Source organism: Balaenoptera borealis (assembly GCF_965194805.1).
Source record: "Balaenoptera borealis genome assembly, chromosome: 12".
NCBI lineage: Eukaryota > Metazoa > Chordata > Mammalia > Artiodactyla > Balaenopteridae > Balaenoptera > Balaenoptera borealis.
In genome coordinates this window covers 106,065,199-106,080,385 of record NC_138869.1, presented here as the reverse complement: position 1 = coordinate 106,080,385, position 15,187 = coordinate 106,065,199, and the positions used below count along the sequence as shown (strand labels likewise).

Genomic DNA, 15,187 nt, shown 5'->3' with positions numbered 1-15,187 from the left:
TACACAAAAAGAATTTGAGCACAATCTTAGCTCCTTAAAAGGGAGGGTTCTGGCATAGCTTTTTTGGTCGGTTGCTGTGTTACCGTTTCCCCTGCTTCAAACTTAAGAAAACTGCCTTGGTAATTTGTAGGTCTTTCTTTTTTTCCAGAAACCTCTTGACACTTGTTCCCTAAAGATCTACAAGTCTGTTTTCCTATTCACATAAATTCCTCAACTCAGTCTTCTACAACCCCTCTTGTATACCAGATTTTTATTTTTTAATTTTATATGGAAAATTGTTGAACATGGTATTAACCGGCAGATATAGTTTGAAAAAAAACGAGTCAACCCCGGATTACTCCAAAGGATTAACAGCAATAAATCTTATTTCCAACGTCAATTGGCACCTCCTCAATTAAGTCCCTTATTACGAAACTTCCTCGCAGTTGGCAGGCACCCTTACAGATCACAAGGGGGACACACTGAAAAACACCTCCTGACTTCCTACTTGGGCTGGGTTTACATCATGTTGAGGGAGAAAGAATGGGGCAGCTGGAGGCTTTTGGTGCTGTGTTGTCAAGTTCCAAGACAGCCCTGGAGGCTACTCTAGGTCCTTTGCAGTTCTACAAAAATTTTAGAATCAGCTTGTCAATTTATGTACACACACAGAAAGTAGCCTGCTGGGACTATATTGAATCTACACTGAATCTGTATTTTGGAATGACATCTTTTTTTAAAAAAATAAATTTATTTTATTGTACTTTTATTTTGGCTGTGTTGGGTCTTTGTTGCTGCGTGCAGGCTTTCTCTAGTTGCGGCGAGCAGGGGCTACTCTTCTTTGTGGTGCGCGGGCTTCTCATCGCGGTGGCTTCTCTTGTTGAGGAGCACGGGCTCTAAGTGCGTGGGCTTCAGTAGTTGTGGCACACGGGCTCATTAGTTGTGACTCGTGAGCTCTAGGGCACAGGCTCAGTAGTTGTGGCTCACGGGCTCTAGAGCGCAGGCTCAGTAGCTGTGGTGCGTGGGCTTAGCTGCTCTGCGGCATGTGGGATCTTCCTGGACCAGGGTTCGAACCTGTGTCCCTTGCATTGGCAGGCAGATTCTTAACCCCTGCGCCACCAGGGAAGTCCTGGAATGACATCTTAACAATACTGAGTCTTCTGACCCATGAACAAAGTATATACCCCAAGTTATTTAGGTCTTCTTTAATTGATCATAGCAATATTTAAGTTTTCAGTGTACATGTCTTTCACATTTTTTGTCATTTATTCCTAACTACCTAGTATTTTTATGCTATTGTAAATGATTTTTAATTTCACTAATTGTTCATATATAGAAATATAATTGATTTTTGTACATTGCTTTGTATCCTGCAACCTTGATAAACTCACTTATTAGTTCTAATATCTTGTTTACAGATTCCACTGAATTTTCTACATAGATGATCATGTCATCTGTGAAAAAAGGACCATTTTATTTTTTTCTTTCCAGTCTGGATGTTCTGTTTCTTGCCTGACTGCAGTCTAGAATCTCCAGTACAACGATGACCAGAGACATTCCCGATTTCTTCCTGATGTTAGGGGAAAAGGATTCAGCCCATCACAATTAAGTCTGATGTTAGCTGTAGGGCTTTTGCAGATGTCTTTTAATCAGATTGGGGAAGTCCCCTTTATTCCCAGTTTGCCAGAGTTTTTAACAGGACTAGATGGTGGATTTTGTCAAATACGTTTCTAGTATTGATTGAAATGATTATGTGAATGTTAAATCAACCCTGCATTCCCAGGATAAATCCCATGGCCATATTACCTTTTTATTTTATCGTAGGTTTCAATTTACTAAAACTTTTGCTGTTTTTGCACCTATGTTCATGAGGAATGTTTATTTTGTAGTGTTTTCTTTCCTTGCAATATGTTTGCCCAGCCTGGATACCTCGGTAATTTTGCTACCAGGGTGATGCTGACCCCATAGAATGAGTGGCAGTATTTGTGTAGAATTGGTATTATTTCTTCAAATGTTTGGTAAAACTCACCACTGAAGCCATCCCATTGGGGTTATAGGAAGGTTTTACCTGTTTCTTCTTGAGTGAGCTTTGGTAATTTGTGTCTTTCAAGGAATGTGTCAATTTCACCTATGTTCTTGAATTTATTGGTATAAAGGTGTTCCTATTATTTTAGCATCTGTGGGATCTTCAGTGATGTTACCTCTCCCATTCCTTATATTGGTAATTGGTCTCTTTTTTCCCTCCCCAATCTGGCTGGAGATTTATCAATTTTATTGATTTTCCCAAAGAACAAGCTTTTGGATTAATTTTTCTCTATTTTATTTCACTGGTTAGCACTTTGATCTTTATTATTCCTTTTCTTCTGCTGACTTTGGATTTAATTTGCTCTTCTTTTACTGTTTCTTAAAGTGGAAACTGAGGTCACTGATTTGAGACCTGTTTTCCTTTCTAATACAGGCATTTAAAGCTACAAGTTTCCCTCTAAGTACTGCTTTAGCAAGAACCCACAAATTCTAGTTTTTTTAAAAAATTCATTTCAACTTACTTTCTAATTTCTCTTTAGATTTGTTCTTCGACTTGTGAGTTATTTTGTTTCCAAATACTTGGGGATTTTCAAGGATCTTTCTGTTACTGATTTCTAATTCCATGTGGCCAAATAAATTATTTAGCTTTTGAGAATTCTTATTCTGCAGCTCATTGAAACATTTAAAAAAATGGTTCTTGATAGGTATTCCAGAAGTTTAAGTAGTTTTCAGTTGGTCCTTATCAGCCATATTGCTGGGGGAAAAAAAAAATTCTTTCAACTTTTTTTTTTACTTTTATTTTTTGGCCATGCTGTGTGGCATGTGGGATCTTAGTTCCTCGACTAGGAATAGAACCCATGCCCCGCTGCGGTGGAAGCACGAGTCCTAACCACTATACTGCCAGGGAAGTCACTTTTTTTTTTAATTGAAGTATAGTTGATTTATGATGTCATGTCAGTTTCAGGTGTACAGCACAGTGATTCGGTTTTACATATATATATACACACACACACATATGTTTTTCAGATTCTTTTCGCTTATAGGTTACTGCAAAATTCAACTTGTTCTTTATGAATGTACAGTCTCCAAATATCCCTCCTGACCCAGAAGCAGGAGAGTGAGCACACACTCAGGAACCAGCTGATCTGAGATCAAGTCGTGAATCCACAAGCAGGTGACTTCAGTAGCTTATGTACACTCTGTTCCCTCACAGGACTGATGTGAGAGTTAAATGAGGTAATAGATGAACAGCACTAATGCAGGAACTGGCTCTGGTAAGTATGATGTTAAGGATTTCTTGTTATTATGATGTGAAAAACTCACAATCACAGCACACATCTTACCCAGTGGTCCCACAACCCCCGGTCCCTGGCCATCGTGGCCCAAGTTACCACGCAGTAGCCCACACCCTGGGCTCACAGTGACAGGGAGAAATCAACTATGAGCTTCCACCGGACAGCAAGCTGTCACAGGACGGGCCCGAGTCCAGAGCAGATGCTAACGGATGCTGATCTGAGAAATGTCATCATCACCCAAGTCTGAGTGAACACACAGTCCTTATACTGCGGAGAAATACGGAAAACGAGCATAAACATAAACAAACGTGACTTTAAACGCTGTGCTCGTTAAGGTGGACAGTCATCATCTGCCCCAACAGCCAACTGAAGCCAATAGTCCCGATTGCTAAAAACCACAAAGTTGTACAGATGTTCTCCTCCTTTTCGGAAACCGTGTTCGTTCTCTCTCCAGGAAACAGGGCTGTCTGCAAAGCCTTGAACCGACAACGTCACCCACGGGGCCAACTTTGGTTCATCAAAGTAGCGACTGAAAAAGACAGACACGTCTTAACAAACAGGAAGAGTTAGGAACGGTCCCATTTATTTTTTTACTTATTCAGGATAAGTGGTATTTCTGATGCTCCCATGAAGCTTCGACCTTAGCTTTCATTTATAAAAATTAGGAGACAGAAATTAAACTCCTGGTGCTATACTGTGAATTCAGTAAAGGTTCACCAACATGCAGCGCACAGAACAAACTTCAGTGGTTCCTACCCTTATGGTGGAAGAGCATATAAGATTTAGAGAACAAAAAAATCCCCACGAAGTGTGTAAGAATCGTTTCCCTCCCTTGAACAGTGCTGCTTTTGGAGGCTCTGTAAACTGAAACACTGCAGAATAATTTATCGAATTTCTTTTTTAAAATCCATCAAAGTTTTAAAACTTCAACCTTCTTACTGAGGAAAATAAAAGTACGAAGCTAATAAATGTGAAAGAGGATGTTGGATTTAAAAAGGAAAACCCTCAACACTTAAATGACATTTTTCAAGTGAAGACTCAGAAGGCATGATGCTCACTTTATATTCTTTTCAATACGGGATTTGAGCTTCCTCACATTGTATTTACATAACACCTCCCAGAATGAAAATCCAATACTACTTTATAGAACCCGTGGTATGTTACCGGTGCCCAGTGATTCATGGATGTTAGAGCCAGGGCAGATCTTGGATATGATTTGGATTCAGAGGTGGTCAGCTCCTCTTCCCACCCATTTCAAAGTGAAGCGTTTTGCAGAAATCCAGTATTTAAAACAGATCATAATGTGTTCCACAGAGTACTGCCATTTTCTTAAGTGACACTGTAACTTCAACTGCACCGAAATGGTCTGGGGCAGCAGAACAAGAAAAATGAGCAGTTTGTTCTCAAGAAGCACGTAAAGCTCTGCTCTCCTTTCCAAAAGGACAAGGACGTGGCAATATCACCAGGGATAATTACATCACGTAAGATGATAACGTTACTGCACGTGAGCCCAAGCACGGGAAGAGGGGGACACGCTGTGAGAGGACCCCGGAATCTGGGTCATTAGCGCTGCCCCTGAAACGCTACAGACGCGGAGACAAGCAAGACATAAATGGCAAAAAAGGCTGTTCTTTTTTCTCACCACAGCTGTTCCAACAGGAGACGTATCTTCTCTGGAAGGATGAAACCAGTGATTGTACACAAGTAAGCTTTCGCCACCACTGTGCTTGGCTGAGGACAGCAGTAGGTTGATATGAAATTATCAGGCTCATTATTTCTGTAACCAAAAAAGAGAAAGAAAACGTATTTATATCCACTACACGATCACTTTCAAAGTACTGAACCCCTGTTGAAAACGAGAAGCCAGCCCGAGCCCTCCGGGACCCGGAGCCCTCATACGCACAGCGCGGCGTTGCTGAAGACGGCGCCCAGCCACTCGAAGAGCTCCTGGGCGCTGCAGGCCGCCCCCGGCTGGCCCCTGAGCTCGCCGCTCTGCAGCACTGGGCACTGCACGTCTGTCATCGTGCTCAGCACTATTTTTGGCTGATGCTCCTGAATCCGGTAACTGGAAAAGTATGACATCATCGCTGATCCTTCTGCACCTTCAAACACACCAAATAAGGCCACTTGAATAGTGTAAACAAGTGCAGTGCATCCCTGAATCCACCCCATTCCCACTTGAGGGTTTCAGGAAGCAGGCAGGATGAAGTAAGGCCAGAGGAGGTTGTACAAAGCTTTATTCAAATTAAAATCATTTAAGTTTAAGGAGCCTTCGCCTCCTTGTGCCAAAGTTCTGTCAACATTCATCTTCTGTCACACTTTTTCTGGAAAATCATAAGGCTTTCAGATTCAAGCCATACTAGTCTCAACATCTGCTCTACTAAGAAACTTTTGACTTAATAAATAAAACCCAAAGCATTACTTATGTTTAAATAAAATTAGTGAACTCTACAGAGAAAGGAGCATATTTGCACACTCTTGAAGAAGGAAACAGAAGAGGAGCTGAATGACAGAATCTCAGTCCAGCTTGTCTTTAAAACCCAGTAAGATCCAGTGTATCCTGAAGGATTTTCCAATAGCCCTGGAAGACGGAAATAGTGGCCCTCTTGGAGCAGAGGGCAGGATTGCTTACTGCCCAGTGTATTAGAAATAATGCCTCCCTCCACCTCCTCCCTCCCTCCGGGGCAAAGGTCAGCAGGCTCCCTGCCCAACACAAAGGATGTGAATTCCTTAGGCTCCAGGTCCCTCCTGTACTGCAACCCCCTGCTTGCACCAGCATCACCTGCCCACCATGTGTCACCCTGCAGGAACCAGGCCTTGGTGAACTGGTGCAAAGGCCGATGCTCTGGCCACTGCTACTGCTGGGAATCATTAGGTTCTCTGTCTCTGACCAGGGGTCTCGTGTCTCCTGCCAGAGCCCACGAGAACGTGCTGGCTAACTTCTTAGCTTGCTAAGAGGGTAAAATCTCAGGCGTTTCACAGGTCTTGACAAGCCCTTAAAATACTTCAGTGTCTTAGGAACACAGTGGTCTCCAGAACCCAATGCATAGGAGGCCCTCAGTAAAGACTTCATACGATTGAGATGTCAGCCTCTCTGCCCTCTGTGTCTGCACCACACACAGAAGAAGCACCCAAGTATTACAGACCTAGGCCTCACACAGGCAACCCTGTAGCACCCAGTGACCACCAACTTCCCAGGAGGAGCAGACAGATGGACCTATTTCCAAAATGGACCTATGGGCTTCCCTCTTCTCCAAGAGAGAACTACACCATTGTAATTGTGATGATTTGATTCATTATAATCTTGTTTTGGGCCAAAGATACACTTCTAAAAGGAGCTAGATACATGGCAGTTGTAAGCCGATTAAAATGTTTGGTGAACATGAAACTCTGAACTAAATGTATTGTTCTAATCAATTAAAAGGTACAACAAATTTAATCTGACATTTAATGATATGCCTGATTACTACCCTGCAATAACGAATAAGCAGTTTGTGTCTATCAGTATAACTGGTGTTATTTTAAAACATTCCAGCCAAGGCTGTTGGAGGGAAGCTGGAGGAGGGAAAGGGAGAAATGGACAAAGGTTAGTTGCCCTGAGACCACCCTCAGGAGCTCTTGATTGACACACAACCCAAGGAGATGGAGATGGACAGCTGCATGCCTACATGATCCCGGACTACGGCTCTCAGGGATGCCAGAGAGGCCAAAGCAGTTTCCTTAACAATGTTTACAGGTTTCCCCCCATCCCAAAGTACAGTGTTCCTACAAAACCTTGCATTAAGTGGAAATGGCATAAAGCGAAGAAGCAATTACCTTAAGACACATCTTGCTAACAGATGCATGAAATAAACACTCAAAGACACAGTTCAAAGCTCTGCCGGCTAGAGGCTAAGATGCTGAGTGCAATTCTGGGGGAGGGAGCTGGGGTGCCACTCTCGCTGCTGGGGTGCACACTGCCTCTATAGCAGCTCACTGCAAAACACACGCTCAACACTATTTTCACTTTCTGCTTTTGTAAAAGTAAAGGAGCATAACGTGAACTTTCGAAAAGTGGGGGACACCTGTATCCATCTACATACACAACATCCCTGACCACTGGGATGAATCACCATTCCATCCCCACTACTCCCCTTTAATTAACCATTAGATTTCAAAACCACTCCATCGTTACACATTATATTTTTCATACCTGTTTGATGCCACGCCAAAAGAAAATCAAATTTCAATGGTTTCTTTTCTTTGAAAGCCCAAGATATTCTTTCATACTTCTTAGAGTCCAGTTTAGAGGATAAATCCATCAAATCAATGGAAACAACTTAAAAAAATGGAGAGGAATAAACAGTTCATTCATATACACACAGCTTGCACTGTGTAAAACATGCTAGATCAAAAACATCAGGAGTTTAAGAAATTTTATGGACAAAAAAAGTTATTTTGTATTTCTTGCCCTCCCTTTGGGTTACCAAACCAAAACTCTGCCTCTGATGGGCATTTCTGGCATTGAGAGATAATTACAACAGGCGTTTTATTTTTTATTTAGTTTTAAAATTTATTTATTTTTATTTTTATTTATTTTTGCCTGCATTGGGTCTTTGTTGCTGCGCATGGGCTTTCTCTAGCTGCAGTGAGTGGGGGCTACTCTTCGTTGTGGTGCACGAGCTTCGCATTGCGGTGGCTTCTCTTGTTGCTGAGCACGGGCTCTAGGTGCGCGGGCTCAGTAGTTGTGGCACGTGGGCTCAGTAGTTGTGGCTCACGGGCTCTAGAGCACAGGCTCAGCAGTCATGGCACACTGGCTTAGTTGCTCCGCGGCATGTGGGATCTTCCCGGACCAGGGCTCGAACCTGTGTCCCCCGCATTGGCAGGCGGACTCTTAACCACTGTGCCACCAGGGAAGTCCCACAACAGGTGTTTTAAATTCACATTTTTCCTAGTCAAAGACCAAGGGCAGAGATCAACTCTAACCTAGCTGTGGAGGTGGCAGCCGTAACTACTGACATTCAAGCCAGACCATCAGCAGAACTACACCTCTTCACTCATGGGTGAATTTCTACTAGTCATCACAAAACTTGGGAAAATTAAAGGAAATTCTTTATTAAGAACAAGTTGGAACAGATGCAAACTGGTATATATAGACTGGATAAACAACAAGGTCCTACTGTATAGCACAAAGAACTATATTCAATATCCTGTGATAAACCATAATGGAAAAGAATATGAAAAAGAATGTATATATATGTATAACTAAGTCACTTTGCTGTACAGCAGTAATTAACACATTGTAAATCAACTCTACTTCAATTTAAAAAAAAAAAGAACAAGTGGGTTCACCACTTTGAATTTGTGACCCAAAACATATGTATCTAATGGACCATGTCCAAGTCTGTGATCTTTTCAAGATGCAGCCGACAGCTGAAGACAAACAGATGCACAGCAGTATCTATCTCATCCTATCTGATGCCCACCCGAGAGCCCCCGGAGTAAGGAGTTTTAAAGGCAGAAAAAGCCACACTTTTTCTGAACAAAGAGAATAGAGGCAATTCAAACATTTAATTTCAAATTGCTACAGGAAGACTACTACCTTGTTAGAAACTGATGGAGTGAGCATACATAATACTTACTAAATTTCATGGTTTTCCTGCCAGAATACTGAGATGGACGACCTTGAAGTCCAGTTTCTTCATAAGTGTCTTTATCCAGTGATAAAATTAGTTTCCCTATAAGTCAAATAATTCCCATAAAAGAGATGTTAAAAATACAATGTGTTCTCTAAGAGAAAGCAAGACAAATTGAGCAGTTAAATACCAGTGCACACAAGGATCTTATTTATAATACAAGGATATTATTTATTCATACATGTATCTTATTTATAATACAAGGGTATTATTTATAATTATATGTACAAAGACATCATTTATTATAATGAAACTAGGAACTATCTAAATTTTTATTAAAAAAAGAGTAAACAAATTATGGTATACTTCTTCTTTGGAATATTTTCAAGACATTAAAAATAGTAAATTAAAACTGTATGTATTAGGCTTCCCTGGTGGCTCAGTGGTTAAGAATCCACCTGCCAAAGCAGGAGACACGGGTTTGAGCCCTGGTCCAAGAAGATCCCACATGCCGCGGAGCAACTAAGCCTGTGCGCCACAACTACTGATCCTGTGCTCTAGAGCCCACGAGCCACAACTACTGAAGCCTGTGCACCTAGAGCCCGTGCTCCGCAACAAGAGAAGCCACCGCAGTGAGAAGCCCGCGCACCGCAATGAAGAGTAGCCCCCGCTCGCCGCAACTAGAGAAAGCCCACGTGCAGCAACCAAGACCCAACACAGCCAAAAATAAATAAAATAAAAAACCAACAAAAAACCCCAAAAAACTGTATGTACTAATAGGGAAAGATGTCTAGGATATACAGCCTGGGAAAAAAGCAAACTGAGAAACAACAGAATATGACATAATATATTTTTTTTAAAAAAAAGAACCTGTATGTGTGTTTATAAATTCATAGAAAATGTCTAGAAGAATGAACACCTACCTGCTAACAAGAGTGCCTGCTGAGGGACTTCCCTGGTGGTGCAGTGCTTAAGAATCTGCCTGCCAGTGCAGGGGACACGGGTTCGAGCCCTGGTCCAGGAAGATCTCACATGCCGCGGAGCAACAAAGCCCGTACACCACAACTACTGAGCCTGCGCTCTAGAGCCCGCGAGCCACACCACTGAAGCCTGTGTGCCTAGAGCCCGTGCTCCGCAACAATAGAAGCCACCGCAATGAGAAGCCCGCACACCGTAACGAAGAGTAGCCCCCGCTCGCCGCAACTAGAGAAAGCCCGCGCGCAGCAACGAAGACCCAATGGCAGCCAAAAATAAATAAATAAATAAAATTGATTCTTTAAAAAAAAAAAAAGAATGCCTGCTGAGAACGGTAGTGAGTTTGGAGGGACGGGGATGAAAGGGGGGACTTTCACTTTACACACATCCGAATGACTTGACTCTTTCTTTTCTACCGTTTGTGTTTCCTCCATAATTAAGAAAGAAGAAAAAATGAGTGTGGTTACCGTTTGGTAGCAAGGCCACAGTATTATCCTCGTCAATATTTGTGTTGTACGTTAGTGCGTAGCACGCACCTGTAAGAGAAAACCCAGAGGAGAAATTAAGACAAGAAAAAAAAAAATCACACCTGCAAAGAGTTAGTGGATAATTTTCACAGGATAACAATCTTCCGGGTCACTGCTCCAGCTCACTCAGCTCACTCAGCCAAGCTGGAGGACACGCAAGGCCAAGCACAGCTAGTTCACGCCCCTGCCTAGGGCCTGTCTGTGCAAGCTGGCTACCAACGAGCAGAAAATGGACTCAGGATGGAGCACATACCTCTGGGGACGCCGGCAGAGGGGCACAAAGTGGAAGAGCAGGTGAGCGTACACACCTGAGAGGCAGAGTTCCAGGTGAAGGCTCAAAATGTGCCACAAACTTGTGTGAAGTCAAGAAATCTACTCAATCTCTCTGAGCCTCAATTTCCTCACCTGTAAAATGGGGGTTGCAGGCCTATTTCACAGTGTTGTTGCCAGGGTTAAGTCGGGTCAGCTATGTAAAAGTCCATGGCCAGTGTCCACACTGTTAACAAAATAGCCTCAGACTTCTTTTTTTTTGACCACACCACACAGCTTGTGGGATCCTAGCTGCCCGAGCAGGGATCGAACCCGGGTCCTCAGCAGTGAAAGCGAGGAATCCTAACCACTGGACCAGGGAATCCCCCAGCATCAAGCTTCAGCACTGAAGAAAGGAATCATGTCCGTGAGACCAAAGACAAGATGTCAGTGGCCCTTGTGCAGTGATGTATATAGTGAGGGTGGATCCCTAAAGACACGCTGAAATAGTTTCAAGCAAGTGGCTCCTAGGAAATAACTGGAACAAGCCAATCCACCCAGCAGACACAGATGGGAATGAGGTGGCAGGCGAGGCTGAGAGCCACAAAGTCTAAGGAGAAGACGCTGAACCCCAATCGGCACCTGACTGTGGGGGCAGCAGCTGTGGCTGCAACAGGAGACCGCCCTCTCCAGACAGCTGTCACGGGGACTGCGGGGAGAACAGCGGTCTGTCTCTGCAGCCACACACCCAACGGCAGCGCATCTGAACACGGAGCATCTGAACACAGCGGTCGAATGACTTTCCTCTCCATTAACCCTCATATGACACATCCCCACACAACACCTGTGGACCAGGGCAATCAGAAACCACCGCCTAATGCGGGCACACAGAGACGGCTGAGCTACTGAGGGACGGAGGGAGGGATGCACACACCTGACCACACAGACGACCTCCAGCAGTCCTATTCAGAACAAGAGAAGGACCCTGGTATTGCTATGTGATCTCCCTGGACTTCCTCATCTCACCGCGTTCATAGACACTACACGGCTTTTCTTACCTTTCTTGACAAAAGTATTGATGAATTCGTGTGCGATTAACTCATGAAGAGGTAAATCCTTCACAAAGTAATAGGGTCCAGAGTCCATGACCAGGTCTTTCAGTTCTTTTGATAGTATCCCACATTCAGGAATCAGAAATGAAACCTATTGGAATGTGTAATATAAACAAGTCTTATTTTCATGTAGATCAACACCCAGGTTTTTAGGGACGATATAACATCATGAAGGCTAGTAACCATTCCTCCACAGCTTTCAAAAAAACTCCGAAATTCATTCACCAATCTCAGATTGGGCGATGGGGAGCAACATATATACACTATTGATACTATGTATAAAATAGATGACTAAAGAGAACCTACTGTATAGCACAGGGAACTCTACTCAGTGCTCTGTGGTGACCTAAATGGGAAGGAAATGCAAAAAAGAGGGGATATATGTAAACGTATAGCTGATTCACTTTGCTGTACAGTAGAAACTAACACGATATTGTAAAGCAACTATGCTCCAATAAAATTTTTTAAAATAAAAGTAGAAAAAAACAAAACAAAAAGAACTTATTAATCTCAGGAAAAGAGAAATTTGACAATTCAAGTTTTCCATTTCTGTATTCAAGCTTACAGTACAGGAAAGTTGAATGAGCAAAACAATTTTAATGGGAAGCTCTTGCTTGCGGGTTTTTCTTAAAATAATTTTTTAAAATTTATTTTATTTATTTATTTTTGGCTGCGTTGGGTCTTCCTTGCTGCGTGCGGGCTTTCTCTAGTTGCGGTGAGCAGGGGCTACTCTTTGTTGCCGTGCGTGGCTTCTCATTGCAGTGGCTTCTCTTGTTGCAGAGCATGGGCTCTAGGCGTGCAGGCTTCAGTAGTTGTAGCATGCGGGCTCAGTAGTTGTGGCTCGCAGGCTCCAGAGCGCAGGCTCAGTAGTTGTGGCGCACAAGCTTAGTTGCTCCGCGGCATGTGGGATCTTGCCGGACCAGGGCTTGAACCCGTGTCCCCTGCATTGGCAGGCGGATTCTTAACCACTGTACCACCAGGGAAGCCCTTGCTTGTGTTTTATCTTTTGGAAATGAGCAATATATTTTATGGCCCGCTCCTATAACTACATTAGTTTTTAGGGAAATATAGTACAATTGAATATCCCTAGATCTGTGTATCCTAGTACCAGGCTGGAATCAAAGGAACTGTCCCTTAGGGCATAAGGAATTTAGGGACACCAATTATTAAGAGGTTACATGGAAGCAGAAGTCTGCTGGATGTTTACAATTTCCAGATAGAAAAACTCTACAGATGGGACGGGAGAGATAAGGTACACATCCCCGACTGCTGTCTGTGATGTGCTTTCCATCCAAAGCAGAGAGAATCAACCTGACAGGTTTCAAACGTCGGCCAGGTGCTCCACACCTTGAAAAACCACTCTCCCAAAGCTGGGACACCAGTTTGTCCCTGAAGGACCAGGGTCACCAGTTGTGTCTGAGAAACTAGCCAGTCAGGCCTGAGTTGAGATTAGGCTGGTCGATTTAAAGTGTAAAAGGCTTAAAGCATTTTCATTTTAAGGTTTATTCTGAAGCCCTCTCTACTTAAATGGATTGGTGAAGCCCGCTCAGCAGACACTACCTGGGAATTAGGGATGTTCTCTTCTACTCTCAGCAGATCCTGGATAAACTGATAATTAACCTCACCGATGCTTCAACCACCACATTTGCGAAAAAGGCGCCCGTGAGGGTGACATTTTCACGAAGCAACAGTGAAAATCGCTCTGAAGTTGTGCATGCGAGCAGGGAAGCCTCGGCGAATTTCTGCAAAAGCTGCCGAAATGGGGCACTCTGGCTGGACAACGCAGAAGGCAGCAGGCAAAGGGGGAGGTTTCTCAGGTATCAAACTAGCGCCCATAAGCGGTTCAGAAGGGCAAGCAGCTTCCCGGACAGTCTCGGCACGAGGCTCTGCAAAGACCCGCGGGCGCGCGGCGGGGGAAGGAAGCCGGGGTGGGGAAGGGGCGGGTCCGTCCCGGGCAGCGCGGCACACCCGCCAGTCCCTCGTCCCGGCCCCGCCCCTCCCGGGACGCAACCCACCCACGGCGGTGCTGGGCCGGAGTAAGTGACCAGCGGCTCGGCGAACTCTGTCAGGCGCACGCCACCCTGCGCCTCCCTCCGACGGCGGAACACCGCCGCGCGCCGGTGCATCCTGGGACTTGTAGTCCTGAGGCGGGGCAAACCACAGGCCTGGAGCGGCTAGAGACTACAGTTCCCAGCATGCCTGGCGAGGGCCCCCCCCGCCCCTCCGCGAGCCGAGGGCGGGCCCCCTGGAGCAGAGCGCGGCTCTCCCCAAGCCTCCACCGCCCGCGGAATGGTGCGCGGTCCGCGGGCCCGGGGTGTGGACTCACCCTGTAGTTGTGATAGTGCGTCTCCACGAGGTGCCGGTGGCGCGACTTGTCGTGGCCGAAGTTGGACTTTTCGCAGACCAGCAAGTGCCGGGGCACCTCTCGCAGCCGACACAGCATGGCCATGGTCTTCTCCACGCAGGCCCTGCCGGGGTTCGACTCGCCCCGCCCCTTCCCCGCGGGCATGCGCAGTGCAGGCAGGCCGCACGTGTTGAGGCGGTCCCGGGTAGGGGCGGGGCTAGTGCTGGGGGCGGGCCTAGGCTTCTGGGGAGCCCAGGCAGAAGCTCGCTGATGGGTACCTGAAAGGTGCCCTACCTGAAATTAGTTCTCTTGCCAGAATCCTTCCTCTAGGCCCCAGGCTGCTCCTTCCCAAATTGTTAAGGAAGTTTGTGTCTAAAGGTAATACATAATACCTTTAATACGACTCCTTAAGACTCCTTCAGAACCAATTTTAAGATGCTTTTAAAAATATCCTTTTGGAACCGATTTTAATAATTTCTTGCTATTGGAGGTTATAGTGATAATGCATTTTTCCATCTAAGTTTTCTGATCAACTCCAAGTGCTGTACTACTACATGCTTCTCAAACTGGAGTATGCACAGCCCCAATTCTATGCAGAGAGGACGCAAAACAGCAGAATATTTGTAGTACAACCTCATGGAGCATCAGTTTTACTATAAGATTTGGAAGAATAGAAGTTAAGTAATTTGGAAGGTATTTACAAATCTACAACTAAGACAGACTGGAAAGTCCTCTGCCATTAATGTCAGTATCCTGTGCCTTAGATGTCAGATTATCTCTGTGAATACTCCAAGGAAAACCTATTTTCCATTATTTTAAATAAGAAAAATGATAAGGACTAGCAAGTGAATTGAAAAACTACCAATTTCCTAAATCACAATACGGCACCTAGATATAACTTACAAATATTGTATTAGAATGTAAAATGCTTAAAGCATTGCTTCTTGGTCACCACACAATTCAACAGCAGTGGCCTCTCTTAGACCAGCAACATCAAATATGTACATCTCCTTGGTTGGTACTCCAAAGCTTTGCAAAGTGACTAGCGTGATTCTGACCGTCTACCAAT

General features: G+C 44.4%; 1 protein-coding gene across 3 annotated transcripts; it reads right to left on the bottom strand.

Annotated features, from left to right (window-relative positions):
* Nucleotides 1-3,015: 3,015 nt before the first annotated feature.
* On the bottom strand, nt 3,016-14,395 carry RPP40 (ribonuclease P/MRP subunit p40; the record flags this gene model as incomplete). Of its 3 annotated transcripts, XR_014232098.1 has the most annotated exons (9): nt 3,727-3,825; nt 4,461-4,662; nt 4,939-5,073; nt 5,200-5,398; nt 7,489-7,614; nt 8,918-9,013; nt 10,354-10,422; nt 11,721-11,865; nt 14,101-14,395. XR_014232098.1 is itself a non-coding variant. In XM_082344594.1 (8 exons), 8 exons carry the CDS (start codon nt 14,281-14,283, stop codon nt 3,627-3,629), a joined length of 1,152 nt encoding a protein of 383 aa, XP_082200720.1. In that variant the 3' UTR covers nt 3,016-3,626. The 3 variants fall into 3 exon arrangements, 2 of the variants coding, with proteins under 2 accessions (XP_082200720.1, XP_082200721.1); XM_082344594.1 differs by lacking the exon at nt 4,461-4,662 and having other exon boundaries at nt 3,016-3,825; nt 14,101-14,283; XM_082344595.1 differs by lacking the exons at nt 4,461-4,662; nt 14,101-14,395 and adding an exon at nt 11,958-12,543 and having other exon boundaries at nt 3,016-3,825.
* Between the last annotated feature and the right edge of the window lie 792 nt (nt 14,396-15,187).